Genomic DNA, 16,127 nt, shown 5'->3' with positions numbered 1-16,127 from the left:
AGAGCATTTAATTTATTGGAACATCCAAACATTGGATGAAAAAACGCCAGCCTCCTCCAAAATAAAAAAAAAAGGAAAGGTCTTCTTGGAGTCGAAGCTCACGGCTAATGGTTTGTTAGCAGCAGCAGCAGCAGAACATCCTGCAGAGACAGATGGACCTGACTGAGTCCATCTGAGAGCCATGTTCCAATAGGCTGGTGGGCTCAAACCTCTCTCTCTCCCTCTCTCTCTCTCACTCTCTCTCTCACTCTCTCTCTCTCCCAGGTGGACAAGCAGCAGTTTGAGGAGACGGTGCGGACCCTCAACAACCTGTACGCCGAGGCGGAGAAGCTGGGCAGCCAGTCATACGTTGAGGGCTGCCTGGCCTGTCTCACTGCCTACACCGTCTTCCTGTGCATGGAGACGCACTACGAGAAGGTGAGACCCTCAGAGCTAATGGACCTCTTGGTCCTCCAGGACTTCCTGTACCTCAAACCAGGTGCCTCTTGGTCTGATGTCCTCCCAGTCCCTCCTTTACTGATTCCTCTCAAGTGTATTAGTTATCCACACCCTGAGCCTGGTCTTGGCTCCGCCTCCTGAGACCTCCTTAACCTCCTGAATCAGGCTAGGCTCCACCACTAGGCTGGAGACTGCAAACAGAGGGCTAACAGCGCTGCTTTTTGCCCACCTGGAGAGTGTGTGTGTGATCATTGATGATGTGTAAAGCTGCTCCACTGAGGGCCAGGATGGAGTGAGTGGAGATGATGGAGGAGCTTCACGGTGACGGTGTGGTGGGGCAGCAGCAGCAGCAGCAGCAGCAGCAGCAGCAGCAGCTGAGGTTGATCCTCAGAGAAGCAGACTGACTTTTGAAAAGGTTAAAAGCTCTGCTGGAATTCTGGATTTTTTTCTCGCAGCTGTAACTCCATAACTTTCTTTTTACGACCCCGGACAATAAATACCCACAATGCTCCTTGGCCCCCTCGAACTGTGACTCTGACTGGTGGAAGACAGTGGAATTAGAAGGCTTTTAGTAACGCTGGTCTACGTCAGAGCAGAGTGCAAACGTGTCTTGGCTGCCCGGATCTTCTGCGGCCGCCTGCTTGGCTTTCACAGAGGAGCTGTGCTGGAGAACATGTGTGGAGGAGGTGGAGGAGGAGCAGTAGCACTGATGGAGGGATGAAGGTCTGAGCAGTGACTCAGCATTTCTGACAAATGAATCAGACTGGGGAGCTCCATGTATACACAATGACAGCCAGGTGGCGCTAAAAGTTCCTTAACACCTGCTGACACCAGCAACCAGTGGCTAGCGGCTCGCGGCTAGCGGCTGACTCTTCTCCTCTTCCTCATCCAGGTGCTGAAGAAGATCGCAAAGTTCATCCAGGAGCAGAACGACAAGATCTACGCACCGCGAGGCCTCCTGCTCACCGACCCCATCGAGCGAGGACTCCGAGTCGTATCCTTGGCCCCGCCCCCCTCACTCGGCCCCCCCTGCCAATCACTGCCTCCAGCTGTGTTTCCATCACCCCCAGAATGGTGCAAAACCTAATCAACCTGTCAATAAAACCTGGGGATGGAAACTAAAGCTCAGCTGGGAAAAACCTCTCCAATACGGCTGAAAGGGTTTGACTCTCATCAGGGGTCACGTGACGTACGGGGTCACGTGACCAGTTGACTGACCAATGACAATGGCGCGTTATGATTGGACGGAAGAGGAGACGGAATATTTTTTCCAAGTCATCAAAGAGAAAAATAGAGCAAGCATTCTGGACAGCAAACAACATGGAATCAAACAGAAGCAAACGTAATTCTCCTGAAATCTCCTCCCGCAGGTTTTGAGCAGAATTACAGCTGATGAGCTTCACACCATTCAATGGAAACACCTGCAAATTGCAGTTATACAGGTACTACCCAGAAAATGAATCATTCATTCTTTAATTAATTAATCCTGAAAAGGTTGCACTATTTCTGCAATTCAACTTAAAAGGTGAATGTGACATATTATATAAAGGAATAATATGCAAATCAATATATTTCAAGATTTTATTTCTTTGGATTTTGCTGATCAGGTCTTGCAGCTTAAAAAAACCCTCAAATTTTATAAGAATTTTCTGAGTTTGTGGGTTTGTGGTTTCATAAGCTGAAAATCTTAATCAGCAAAGTTACAACAAGGAACTGCTTGAGATGTCAATTTGCGTGCAATGGCTCAATAAAATTTGTTGCTTTCATCTTTTATGTTAAATTGCCAAAATAAAACAACTTTTACTTGATATTCTCATTTGTCGGGTAGTACCTGTACAAAATTTTGGAAATATCGCGAGAAACTGTGATGGAAACACAGCTACTGTCTTTACACTTCACGTGCCATTTTGTGTCTTTCATCTACACAAAGTTGTAATGATGATCTCAGTGTCTCCCGACTTCCCCCTTGACTCTGGACCTCCTCCAGATTGAGGTCACCATCTTTGAAGAGCGAAGTCTCACCAGATAAAAGCTGCTGCTCCTGCTGCGGTGAGTCTACCACTCAATCACACACACACACACACACACAGTGGGGTGATGTCAGCGGTGGATTCCAGGTTGCGATGGTGCAGGTTCTCTCAGGTTCTCTGAAGGCCACAGACACTTCATCAAAAGGCTGCTGTGGGATCTTTTCATGAGCGCCTCCGCTGTGCCGGGAGGGGAACTACCACATCAAACCACCGGCGCCTCGCCGCTCTGTCATGAAGCTCTTCAAAGACCCGGTGAGCTCACAGGGCGGCGCAGGAGATCCAGGCGTGTTGAAGAAGCACCACTTGTGTTCTTCCACTGGTTTGTCGTCACTGTTGATGTGTTGAGTTGTGGACGGATGGAATCCAGCTGGATTCATCTCACACCTCCTGCCACGAAAGGCTCTCACCTCCTCCTCCACTTTCACCTCCTTCCAATTCTTCTCTACTGCTCTTCCATCTCCTCATTCTTCTCTCCTCGTCCACCTCCTCTTCCTTCCTCCTCCCCCTTCTCTTCTTCCTCCTCCTCCTCCTCCTCCTTTTCTTTCTCCTCCTCCTCCTCCTCCTTTTCTTTCTCCTCCTCCTCCTCATTCTCCTCCCGTCCTTCACTTTCATCTCCTCCTCCCCCATCCTCTCTTTCTCCTCCACCTCCTCCTGCAGTGATTCATACGGCTCAGTGGTGACTCAGTCGTGTGAATCCTGTGACTCACGGCTCCGGGTCACCGTGTGACTTGGCGTGAGGTGAACCCAGTCAGTGGAGGTGCTGTTGAGGAGCTGCTCCTCAACAGCGGAGAACATCTGATCCTGATGGACGGAGCTTTAAAAGCAGCTCAGTGTTGAAAGCAGCGTTTCGTCAGACGCACCAGCAGGCCAAGAAACGTCTCCCAGCGCAGAGCCTCCGGTCCTCCTCTCCTGCTCCTCCTCCTCAGCTCCTCAGCTCCTCAGCTCCTGTCATTAGGAGAGCCTTCACAACAGGCTGTGGAACCGCACACTGTTTGGCGTGTGCAGGAGGAGGAGGTGGAGAAGAAGAGGGAGAGGAGGAGGAGGAGCAGGAGGAGGCCTGTGGTGTGGCGGCTGGCCACTGGCGGCTTCACGGCCTGGCTGAGGCCTCAGCAGCAACATCTCAGCTCGTAAATCCAGCAGCTCTCCACTGCTGCACCTAATCCCTCTGATGCAGCAGCAGGAGCAGCAGCAGCAGCAGCAGCAGCAGCAGGAATGAGACGACGTCAAGCGTTCCAACACGGCGCCTGAAGGTGCTTTGTGTCAGAGCTGCCACTGGAGCGCACCGGTGATCATTTGGCAACGAGGGGTGTTGTGATTGGCTGCAGAGCTGCAGACACTCTGGATGGATCTGCTGCTCTGGAATCCTCAGACCACCAGAGATATAGACAGACAGGTAGAGACAGACAGACATGGAGGTAGAGACAGACAGACAGGTAGAGACAGACAGACAGACGGATAGATGGACAGATGGATGAGTCAGGTGGCACCAATAGATCGTCAGACTTGCTGTCTGCTGGATCAGCGCCCCCTGCTGCCCAGCAGCGTGTGGTGCAGTGGGTTCATCAGTCTGAGGCTGAGACGTTGCTCACACACACAGGTGCTGGACGGGTGTCGCACGCGCCTGCACTGTCCCCTGGTGGTGGGCGAAGGTAGCGCTCGGGAGAGTCTCCACTCCTGCTGCTGCGGTGGTGAAAGCTGCGGTTCCCTGCAGCACCTGAAGGCATCACCACGCCCCCACTGACTCACACTCTTGTCTTTCCTGCCGCCGCCTCTGTCTGTCTGCAGTGGCCGAGCCAAGCCCCGCCCCCACCACCTCTGACCCATCTGGATGGTGGCTCCACCTACACAGGAAGCTGCCATTGGCTTGTGGAGAAGAAGCAAGCACACACACACACACACACACACACACACACACACACACACGCACACACACACACACACACACACTATTTAATCCTGGCCATTTGTAAACACACTCGCACTACAAGACTTTATATTGTGTGTTTTTTTGGACACGCCCACGGCACAGGACAACTCAGCTGCTGATTGGCTCAACATCTTCTGCATGTGCCCCCCCCCCCCACCCCCTGGCTGTGACTGGCTACCTACCTTCTCCTCCTTCTCCTTCTCCTTCACGTCCTCCAGCATGTCCTCTCCTCCTGACCCCTGACCTCTGAGCCTGACAGCTTCTCATTCACTCTCTGTCGATCATGTGACCTCGCTGTCGTTCGCTCTGCATCGTGTTTGCGATCTGCTGCTGTTTTGTTTCTCTGTGTTGGTTTGTTTTTTTCTGCCGTCCAATCAGAATATTTAGCCCGGTGATGTTTGTGCGGTTGCCTTGACCAAGTTATTGAAGTGCCCTTGTTAGTCGACGGTGCCTGCCATGGATGCCCCACCCCCCCAAAAGCCTGGGTCACACCGCCCTGTCTAAGCCCCGCCCACCGTTTGTGTCTAAACCAATCAGTGTTTAGCAGCAGTAAACCAGAAGAGGCTCCACAGGGTTCCTCCTCTTCCTCCTCCTCATCCTCACCCTCCTTTTGAGTAATTAACAACTAAAAACAATAGGTGTAGAAACAGTTCGTACGTGGCCCTGGAGCCACAGTGCCCCCTGGTGGTGTGACCGGCAGCTAACAAGGGGCCTGTTGAATGAAGTGCAGTACACCTGTGATTCCTGAATGTTTGCGTCGGAGAGATTTTCCATGTAAATGACATTCCTGGAGAAATTCCGATTCAGCCGATCCAGCTGGACTTTTTATCTCGGCTCTGTTTTATTTGGAAATGTGATGTTTTGTTAATATAAACCTTGTATGTAATACAATCAATGAATAAATGAGAAGTGTGTACATATTTTAAACTGCTGTCCCCGGTGGTCTTTGACGTCGTTTTGGTCCAAGTATCTTTCAGGTGCCACAAGTTAAAAAATAAAGAAAGAATCCTCTTCATGTGTTGCTTCCACCTGTTTGAGACAATGAGCATGTGTTTTGTTAGTTTAGTTAGAGGTCAGTGAGCCTGTTGTGGCCTGCCGACACCTGCCAACACCTTCCAACCCCTGCCGACAATGCCGCTGTCTTTGTCACCATGAAACCCCATAATAAGCGTCCTGGAGCGTGACTATGACGGTATATAAAACATCTTAACATGTCAGAGAAGTCAACATACTATAGATACATAGTTTCAAATTCACCTCACATGCATGTGTTTAGACTCTGGAAGACCTGCAGAGAAGCCAGCAGACACGGGGAGAACATGCAAAGTCCACACAAAAGTCCCATTTTGGGAATCGAACCCGCAACCTTCTTGCTATGTGTGGTGAAATGTAACATTTCAACTTGAACCCACAGCTCATCCATCAGTCAGAGGTTCAACCTGCTGAGCCAACCAACTGCCGTCCCCTCAATTCCCAAAGATTTTTGTGCTATTTTCACTTTCTTATTGTATCTCTGAGGAGTGAAAAATACTTTGTCCTGGAGACGTGGGGCCACTTGCTTTGTCATCAGGATCCCTCAAGAAGCGCACAAGCCAAATTTGGGGCTTCAAGCGTGTGAGGAACCCCGAAACCCAAACCCTAATTTCAGCCTTAAGCGTAACCGTATACAGTAGAAATGGACATGTGAGGTAGTGGAGTCCCCCCCAATAGGCCAAAAATGATTTCCAATGAAATATGTCAACTGATTGTGATGGTAGAGCCCCCGGGCTTGGACATAATGATTCGCTGAATTTTATATGTTGAACAGTGTTGGGATAAGCACTGCCATCTAGCGGTCAAATTGCGGAATTGTTTTTTTAAGGCGGAATCGAAACCTAAGAAGCACCGCGGCGAATGTGGTGCCAACTTCAGCGTCGTCCCTGATTCGTGGGTTTGACCACTGGACTCTTGAGTGAAGTGTCGCTGCAGGGAGAAATAAGCAGCCGCTCACTTCCAACAAGTGTAACAACAAGTAGAGCTGAAGCCTTTTATGTCCAGCGGTGACTCCATAATTCTCCTCGCTCTTTAACATTGAATTCACGTAGAGTTTGAAAAGAAATAAGGGGGAGCTAGCTGGCTAACCAGCTAGCTCCACTTACCTGTATGCTGCAGCTTCTTCTTGCTCCCAGTTGAAGGAAATTCCAAATGCTCGGGAGATTGCCTGAGAGGATGTCAACACTGTGCTGAGAGAAATGAGTGCCATGTTGGCTGTGTAGAGGGTGGAGTGAATGTGTTCATCAGTAAGAGCAGTTCTGAGTGATGCTTTGTTTATTGTTATCAAAGAGAACAGTGGCTCACACAACTCTGTGCTACCAAACATAGGGGCCGTTGACATGAAGCCATCTTTAAAAATGATCCCGTTTACACCAAGACGCTGGAAACGACGGAAGACGATGTAGTACCTATGCCAGACCTGGTGTGGCCCCACTAGTTTACTCCATGAATGCAGAAGAAGACCTGAAGCACACTGGGTTTAAAGAAGCAGCAGCTCATTAACAACATGAGCACCACAGAGAACAGAAAGGTCGCTCGGGAAAAGACGGTCGGCCAGTCTGCCGAGCCAAAAGAAAATCAATAAAAGTAAAACAGGAAGTTTGCAGATCGGTTTGCTTGTGTTTATTTTCACGTTGCACACCATCCACCATCCATCCACCAGCACCGTGTATTATTATTAGCGCTTTGTTTTAGTGGAGGTTAATGGAAGACTGTAGCAGTAACAAGTCCACTGTCCAACGCTGCTGCTGTTGGTCGTCTGCACCTCACGGCTGCTCAGGTTGCAAGAGGAGGGGCGGGGTTTAGAGCTGTGATGTCGGCATTTTCAAACTTATCCAATATGCATTTTCGCTCTGTGTGGTTTCAGTGAAAATGCCGGTTTTGTGTAAAACGCACGACAAAAACTGAGGAAATATTTGAGTGTTTTCAGGAAGCCAGATTACGTCCCCAGACTCCCAGTGCACTGTGGTACTTGTAGTATGGTGGTGCGTGCAATATACCAGTGGGCCAACTGTAATGCTAAAAATGAAGTATCATCATGCGGGAGTGTCAGTATTAGTGCTTTCTTTTAGTGGAGGTTAATGGAAGACTGCAGGATGATCAGCAGTAGCAGTAACAAGTCCGCTGTTGCTGTTGGTCGTCTGCACCTCACGGCTGCTCAGGTTGCAAGAGGAGGGGCGGGGTTTAGAGCTGTGATGTCGGCATTTTCAAACTTATCCAATATGCAGTTTCGCTCTGTGTGGTTTCAGTGAAAACGCCGGCTTTGTGTAAAACGCACGACAAAAACTGAGGAAATATTTGAGTGTTTTCAGGAAGCCAGATTACGTCCCCAGACTCCCAGTGCACTGTGGTACTTGTAGTATGGTGGTGCGTGCAATATACCAGTGGGCCAACTGTAATGCTAAAAATGAAGTATCATCATGCGGGCCAACGATAATTAACTTGGTTTTTGGCCTGCGGGCCTCAGGTTGACACATATGCTGGACAGGAAGTGGCTGTTGTTATCGTAGGGAGCGGTATTTCGTGAAGGGTTCAGGTAAATGTTTACTATATGATTATTGTCCAAAACAACAGAAAATGCTGTTGTAACTACCGCTAGCTCATTTTAAGAAAAACTAAAAGTAGTGTAAAGTTTATATAAAATGTATCAATAAAAAACAATTATTGAAACTCATACAATGCCATTTCATTTACGCATTTATTGAGAACTTAAGTTACCAAACTCTGCATATATTTTCTACACATTTTCAGCTCAAATAGCGGAGCTGAGCTCACTGAAAGCCAGGACAAATGTTATAGAAATCCACGTAGAAGAACTGAAGACAGACAAAGAACGTAAGAAGAAAAATGAAGGTAGAAATGTAGAAATGCTTGCATGGTTTATCTTTTCTCAATAGAACTGTGTGTCTCAGTCAAACAGGTGGCTTTCTCAGCCTCTCTACTGGTGTCAGGCACTGGAAATGTCGGCCCGTTTAATACTTTCACTCCGTTGGTCTTCAGACATGTGTTCACAAACATCGGAAATGCCTACAACCCAAACACAGGTTCCTACTTTGATTGACAGGTTACAGTGGAAAGACTTCCACCTGACCACTGATTCATCTGACTCTTCTCTTCTGCCATTGCAGGCTTCTTTACTGCACCAGTGAGAGGAGTCTACCAGTTTGACTTCTATGTATTTGGATATGGACATGCTTCTTACACCTCAGCTGCTGTGTTGGTTAAAAATGCAGACCAGATTTTTATTGCCTACGGGTATCAGCCATCCCATCATGTGAGCTCAAGTAATGGTGTCAGACTCCTTCTTGAGGTTGGAGATGTTGTGTATCTGAAACTATGGGAAACCTCAAGAGTGTTTGACAATGTAAACCAACATACAACCTTCAGTGGACATCTTCTGTTCACAATGTAAAGACGGTCGGCCAGTCTGCCGAGCCCAAAGAAAATCAATAAAAAGTAAAACAGGAAGTTTGCAGATCGGTTTGCTTGTGTTTATTTTCACTTTGCACACCATCCACCATCCATCCACCAGCACTGTGTGTCAGTATTAGTGCTTTCTTTTAGTGGAGGTTAATGGAAGACTGCAGGATGATCAGCAGTAGCAGTAACAAGTCCGCTGTTGCTGTTGGTCGTCTGCACCTCACGGCTGCTCAGGTTGCAAGAGGAGGGGCGGGGTTTAGAGCTGCATTTTCAAACTTATCCAATATGCAGTTTCGCTCTGTGTGGTTTCAGTGAAAACGCCGGCTTTGTGTAAAACGCACGACAAAAACTGAGGAAATATTTGAGTGTTTTCAGGAAGCCAGATTACGTCCCCAGACTCCCAGTGCACTGTGGTACTTGTAGTATGGTGGTGCGTGCAATATACCAGTGGGCCAACTGTAATACTAATAATGAAATATCATCATGTGGGCCAAAGATAATTAACTTGGTTTTTGGCCCACGGGCCTCAGGTTGACACATATCCTGTACAGGAAGTGGCTGTTGTTACCGTGAAGAGCTATGGTCATGGGGGGGAGGAGCCTATCGTGAGCCTGGAGCAGCAGCAACTCATCCAGCAGCAGGCTGGCGCCCCCCGCTGGCTACAGGAGTCGCAGCTGCGGGGGAAATCGGCAACGTCGTCATCTGCACACCTGCACACAAGAGGACCATCAATAAGCACCTGCCAGCGTGACAACGACACACACAACGAAATAACGTGATTGTTTCACGTTACTACGTGAAGGGTTCTGGTTAATGTTTACTATATGATTATTGTCCAAAGCAACAAAAAATGCTGTTGTAACTACCGCTGGCCAATCAGTAGGTCCACGCTTCAAACTGATGTCAACAGGTGCCTTTGTTCAACGGTTCAAATGACGCACCATTGAACACCGTGAAAACTACACCCCAAAAATAAACAGTTTCAATGAGGACTTCTTAAAAAACAATAACATTCATATTGAACATACATTAACAGTGACAAATAGCTCATTTTAAGCGAAACTAAAAATAGTGTAAAGTTTCTATAAAACTTATCAATAAAAAACAATTATTAAAACTCATACCATGCCATTTCATTTACAAAATCGACTATAATTGATTAAGTGTGGAGCGGTGTCACATCTGCCTCAGCGGCCCACTCATGACAGACTGACCGTCCAGTTCTTCTGCAGACACGGTAGCTCCTCCCACTCACACAAACACTCATTCTCCTCTCGTCATCGTCGTTCTGCACTTCAGACACTTGGTGGCAGCGTCCTCTCTCTCTCTCTCTCTCTCTCTCGCTCTCTCGCTTCCTCACTCTCTTCAAGCATAAAGACACAAACACTAAATCAGTTAAAAAGAAACATACAATACAAATAAATAAAAGAATGCAAGCCCAATACTGAAAGAAAAGAAATATCCAGAAACTTTAATATGCTGGAAGAGGAAGAAGCAGAAAACCTTCCCAGGTTCACTCACATTTCACCTGCATTTCACTGCAGTCTTCATCAAAATGTACTAAAACAAGATATTATATGCAGCTGTTAAACATGATCCATTATTACATTACTACAATTATCAGAATCAGAATCAGATTGTTATTGTTATATATTACTATTATATCACAGCACTATATATACCTAGGAACTGCAGGTATTATGCACTATATTAGTACACATATTAGTAAATTAGTAGTATATTAGTATTGGTATATTAGTTATGTATAGGCACTATACATAATATACACTAATTACCATATTCCATATAATATATATTGACATAAAGTATTATACACACTAATGCCATATAGAGTACAATATTACAGTGTCCATATAAACACCAAGATATGCACCTTGACCACATTATTTCAGTATAATAAGCTTTGTGTACACAGTAAACATTCAGTGCACTATCACCCATTGATGAGCATCAAAACTGCATCATAAACTCCTCTCAGTTCTTGAGGAGCATCAGAAACGGACCATGTTCTCCTCACTCAGGCTCCTGACTGACGTGTCCATGCCCTGTCGGTGACCCCCCACAGGGTGGTCCTGAGGAGCCACAGCGAGGAGGGGGAGGGGGGTGAGTGCGCGCCACAGCGCCACGCGCACGGCGTCAGTCTGCGCGGCCTGAACATAAACACTGTGTCCCAACTCAGACCACACGAGGGTGACGTTCACCCAGATGCTGCTGGAACCGGACGAGTTCCTCCAGGCTCAGGTCAGAGTGGAGTCGCAGGTCACCTTCTGCCTCAAGGAGCTGCGGGTAGCAACACACACACACACACACACACACACACACACACACACACACACACACACACACACTGTATTGTGCTGCTGCGTGTGTGTTTCAGTGTTTTCTGTCCTTTGCGGAGTCTCACTGTCTCCCTGTGTGGCTGCCTTGAGTACTGCAGGACAGTGAGTGTGCGCTCTGACTGCTGGAGGAGTCTTCAGGCTCCTCGCTGCTCCTCAGGGAGCTGCAGGAGGGCAGAGCTCAGTGTGTGCTTGGTTGTGTTGTGTGGTTGTGACGCCTCCTGCAGGCCGGTGTGCTTCTCTGTGGACCACCTGCTCCTGGAGGCCTCGGTGGTCCTCGCCACGCTGGTCCAATCGGGCAGCGAGATGCCGGCAGCGCCACTCCTCCCACCCCATGTCCCTTGCTATTTGACCCCTGCCTTCTTTAAATCTCTGAACTCTTATACATCCCACTACATTTGGAATAACAGACACCCAAGAGTTAAATTCTCTTTGCTTACCAAGCCAAAGGATGTCGGAGGCCTCTCCCTGCCCAATCTACAATTATACTATTGGTCAGCACAACTTGAAATAATGTCAGACTGGTTTATAAAAAGGACAGACTCCCTATGGTTGGGTTTTGAATCCCTATTTTGCCATCCCAGAAAGCTTGACTCGCTTCCCTTTATCAATCATATAAATCAATGAAATAATTTCAAGAATAACATAATTGTTTATAATGCACTGCTGGTTTGGCGAGATGTAAAGAAATACTTCAATATTGCCCCTGTCATCTCTCCCCATTCTCCCCTGGCCCTGAATCCAGATTTACCAGCTCAGATTAGGAGTGTTGGTCTGACTTCAGATTAGGAGTGTTGGTCTGACTGAGTGGACCTCTAAGGGCCTATAAAAATGTTACAATTATAAATATCTCCAAATTGGCCACTTTTTAGGGTCTCTCTTGAGGACAGGCAGGATCCGCATGAGACCGTCAGAGCTGGAAAACATTACAGTTCAGAGCAAATCTCACAAAGGAAAGGACTGATTTCCAAGATTTACATTTCACTACTTTATTCTGACTCTTCAGACGATGACTCCCTGAAGTTGTTGTGGGAGCGTGATCTGGAGGTGACATTTACTCCTGTGGAAATTGGACAAGATCTGCAGTGGAATTTTTCCTAAATGTACCTCAATTTCGATATACGAACAGAACTTTAAATTCTTATTCCACTCCCGTTGGCCTCCGGAGGATGTTCCCTGGACTTTCTGGAGGGGTGTTCACTCTGCAGTTCAGGAAATCATTGGTAAACAGTTTTTACTGACTCCTTCTGTTTACCTATTTAACCATGCTCCAGACAATTTCTTGGACCCTGATACTAAATCTCTGCTGATGATTCTTTTATTTCCTGTTACGGTGGTCAACTCCCCAGGTCCCCACAGTTGATATGTGCTTATCTCAAATTTCTGCTCTTATTCCTCTGGAGAAACTCACTCATGACCTTAACCATAGGTCAGACAGGTTGAGAAGGATCTGGGGACCTCTACTTTCTTTCTTGCAGAGACTCTGATCTATCGTCTATTTCTGATTGATTGGAATTGTTTGCCCTCGCACCTACAGTATTTCATTTCACATTTGTGCTTTATATATACCTGTCTCTTGTCGTTTTTCTATTCTCTATTTACTCATTTATTTTATCTATACTTATTGCGCAGCGCTTATTGTTGTTTTGGGGTGGGACCTTTTTTTTTTTTTTTTCTAATGTGTGTTTGTATGTACCTTTAAAGGGAAAAACCAATTTAAAAAAATAGAAAAAAAAACACAAACAAAAACCTTTTAAACAAACACACACACACACACACACACACACACACACACACACACACACATACAAATGATACACAAAATGATCTTTATTCACTGACTGAAGTTTGGTAGGAAATGAAAGAAATGGCATTTTCAGCAACTGCTTGTTATATTTATCTCCAGTTCACATGAGACCCAAAACTCCCTTTGATAATTATCACTGTACTGTGAAGTCAAAAGCTGTAAGGCAAACAATAAATCACTTTAGAGTTCTTACCTTTAAAAACTGTCTGAGAGAATAAAACTCAGGGATGATGCAATGCAAGGCTGCATTTCCTCTTTACATTGTGAACAGAAGATGTCCACTGAAGGTTGTAGGGTGGTTTTCATTGTCAAACACTCTTGAGTTTTGCCGCAATTTCAGATACACAACATCTCCAACCTCAAGAAGGAGTCTGACACCATTACTTGAGTTCACATTATGGGATGGCTGACGTGCATAGGAAATACAAATACGGTTTCCATTTTTAACCAACGCAGCAGTTGTGGGATGAGAAGGATTTCCATGTCCATGGACATAGAAGTCAAACTGGTAGACTCCTCTCACTGGTGCAGTAAAGAAGCCTGCAATGGCAGAAGAGAAGAGTCAGATGAATCAGTGGTCAGGTGGAAGTCTTTCCACTGTAACCTGTCAATCAAAGTAGGAACCTGTGTTTGGGTTGTAGGCATTTCCGATGTTTGTGAACACATGTCTGAAGACCATCGGAATTTCAGTATTAAACGGGCCGAGATATCCTTCGCCTGACGCCAGTAGAGAGGCTGAGAAAGCCACCTGTTTGACTGAGACACACAGTTCTATTGAGAAAAGATAAACCATGCAAGCATTTCTACATTTCCACCTTCATTTTTCTTCTTACGTTCTTTGTCTGTCTTCAGTTCTTCTACGTGGATTTCTGTAACATTTGTCCTGGCTTTCAGTGAGCTCAGCTCTGCTGTTTGAGCTGAAAATGTGTACAAAATATATGCAGTGTTTGGTAACTTAAGTTCTTAAAAATAAAATCAACCTTCAGTGCAAGGACAAAGACAATAAAGTCAGAAGACTGTCCAGAAAGCACAAGGTTAGTTCTTCCAAGAATTAGAGGGAGAAAATGTTGAGGGCTAAAGGTGGAACCACATCTGAACACATTACTAAGCACATCACAATATCACATATCATATTGTTGTTGTCCCCTCTGGCCTGTCCCCTTTATGTCTTGACAATTGCAGTATTTGTATTTTGTCTTTACACTGGAATAAAATACCTTGCAGCTGTTGCTTCAGTTTGTCCACTTCAGTCTTTTGTGACTCCAGCTTGGCCGTTTGTCCTAAAAAAAACAAACACCATAGATTTTCCAGAATGAAAGGAAGCCAATGACTTCCTGTTTTTATGACCATCTGTACTGTTGTTCATCATTGTGTTTCCCTACCTTGGTTTTCTTTCTGGAGTTGCCTGATCTCCACCCTCTGCTCAGCCAAGATGGCACTCACTTCTCTCAGCACAGTGTTGACATCCTCTTCACGTGTCTGTTGTTGGTTGGGGGTTTGTTGTAGTTCTCTGGTGTGCTCAGTAAGTTCCTTCCCAAGTGGTGAGATGTCAACGTGGAGCTCTGGTAGAAGCTCTCCTGAGCAGAGAGAGGAGATGAGCTGCAAAAACAGAAAACACAATGTCGTCTTCATTGTCAAAACGCTCTACCAACACAAGTGGGACAGTTTGATTGGATCTTGTTTTCACTCCACTCTTTTCTAGGGAGGAAGGCAATCAATCGTTTTCCAGACACGTGTGCATGACACTTGTGCAAGAGATCTATTTGATAACATGTGCCAATGAGTATTTGTGAAGTGCATTCTATTAATGGTTCTTCTGAAGTACCCAACACATTCTCAGAACACACCAAGCAAAGTCCACTGGCTGCCAGTCACGTGTGGGACTCTGATGAACTGAACTGGAGACTCTTTGTTGTCGTTCATCGGTTTGTACAGTGGAAGGGAGCAGTGCCACCAAGTAGTTCAACAAGATCACTGACTGTGGTGATCCAATATTGGGCATTGTGTTGAGGACCCAACAAAGGCGGGGGCGGGGCTTGAACCTGCGTTGCAACAAAGAAAGCTCATCAATGCAGCATTTTAGCCACTACTCCACTGACTGCCACGTTCAAAATGCAACGCTGCAGTAGTGATGAAGAAGAATCCAGGACTACGTCATTAGTGACAGTGGGCAGCAGTGGCCTGGATGAACTTGCTACTCTGTGTTATGTTGTTTTTCTAAGGTGATTCACAACCTAGCATCGCCTGTTTGACCTTCTGAACCAAGAGGAAACTCTTTAGCATCGCACCAACCCCAAATCCCTGTACAACACATTGTCTGTCTTGCCAAAGTTCACTTCATCATTGATCATTGATAGACCGGCCCACTTCATGCGCGGTGTGGAATGAAATTGAAAAAAAAAAAAAAAAAAAAAAAAAAACAGCTGTAAATGATCCCATCATGTTTTTTCCAGTTACTTTTATTTTGGTGCCGGATGTTGATGTCCCGCTAGGCGGAAACAATATAGAGCGGTACCGCTCAAATACAGTCGAGTGGAGGCAGAGCGAGTGAGAGAGACAGCAAAGAAGAACGGACAGCGCAGAGCAAAGTTGAGCTTTGCTCTGCGCCGTCCGTTACTGTGTTTTCTTTTGTTAGTTTTTTTCATTCCACACCGCACGTGAAGTGGGCCGGTCAATCAATGATTCACGGAAACTTTTGGCCATGGCTTGCCTGCTGCCAGTGGTGCGTAGGCGATGCTAGGTTGTGAATCACCTTAGAAAACAACATAACACAGAGTAGCAAGTTCATCCAGGCCACTGCTGCCCACTGTGACTCATGACGTAGTCCTGGACTCTTCTTCATCACTGCTGCTGCGTTGCATTTTGAACGTGGCAGTCAGTGGAGTAGTGGCTAAAATGCTGGATGGATGAGTTTTCTTTGTTGCGACGCAGGTTCAAGCCCCGCCCCCGCCTTTGTTGGGTCCTCAACACGATGCCCAATCTTGGATCACCCCAGTCAGTGATCTTGTTGAACTACTTGGTGGCACTGCTCCCTTCCACTGTACAAACAGATGAACGACAACAAAGAGTCAGTTCATCAGAGTCCCACACGTGACTGGCAGCCAGTGGACTTTGCT

The 16,127-nt window shown here is 46.5% G+C and overlaps 2 protein-coding genes across 2 annotated transcripts in view; one reads left to right on the top strand and one right to left on the bottom strand.

The window, feature by feature from the left end:
• The window catches only part of LOC142887800 (golgin subfamily A member 7-like), a 7,699-nt gene extending 2,377 nt beyond the window's left edge, over positions 1–5,322 (top strand). Inside the window, exons 3-6 of the mRNA XM_076025660.1 lie at positions 265–417; positions 1,331–1,432; positions 2,426–2,487; positions 4,254–5,322. Coding sequence (XP_075881775.1) covers positions 265–417; positions 1,331–1,432; positions 2,426–2,467 — 297 coding nt within the window. The 3' untranslated portion in view covers positions 2,468–2,487; positions 4,254–5,322. The remainder of the gene's footprint in view (positions 1–264; positions 418–1,330; positions 1,433–2,425; positions 2,488–4,253) is intronic.
• A 7,859-nt stretch (positions 5,323–13,181) lies between these two features.
• LOC142888016 (caprin-2-like) lies at positions 13,182–15,336 on the bottom strand. Its single transcript, XM_076026022.1, has 5 exons — positions 14,394–15,336; positions 14,229–14,291; positions 13,845–13,928; positions 13,636–13,767; positions 13,182–13,551 (listed from the first exon to the last, which is right to left on the bottom strand). The coding sequence occupies exons 1-5, from the start codon at positions 14,641–14,643 to the stop codon at positions 13,268–13,270; spliced, it is 813 nt and encodes a 270-aa protein (XP_075882137.1). The 5' UTR covers positions 14,644–15,336; the 3' UTR covers positions 13,182–13,267.
• Positions 15,337–16,127: the final 791 nt, after the last annotated feature.

Source organism: Nelusetta ayraudi, unplaced genomic scaffold, assembly GCF_046127955.1.
Source record: "Nelusetta ayraudi isolate G7.1 ecotype Tasmania unplaced genomic scaffold, CSIRO-AGI_Nayr_v1 ptg000018l, whole genome shotgun sequence".
Taxonomy (NCBI): Eukaryota; Metazoa; Chordata; class Actinopteri; order Tetraodontiformes; family Monacanthidae; genus Nelusetta; species Nelusetta ayraudi.
This window is presented reverse-complemented; position numbering and strand designations above follow the sequence as displayed.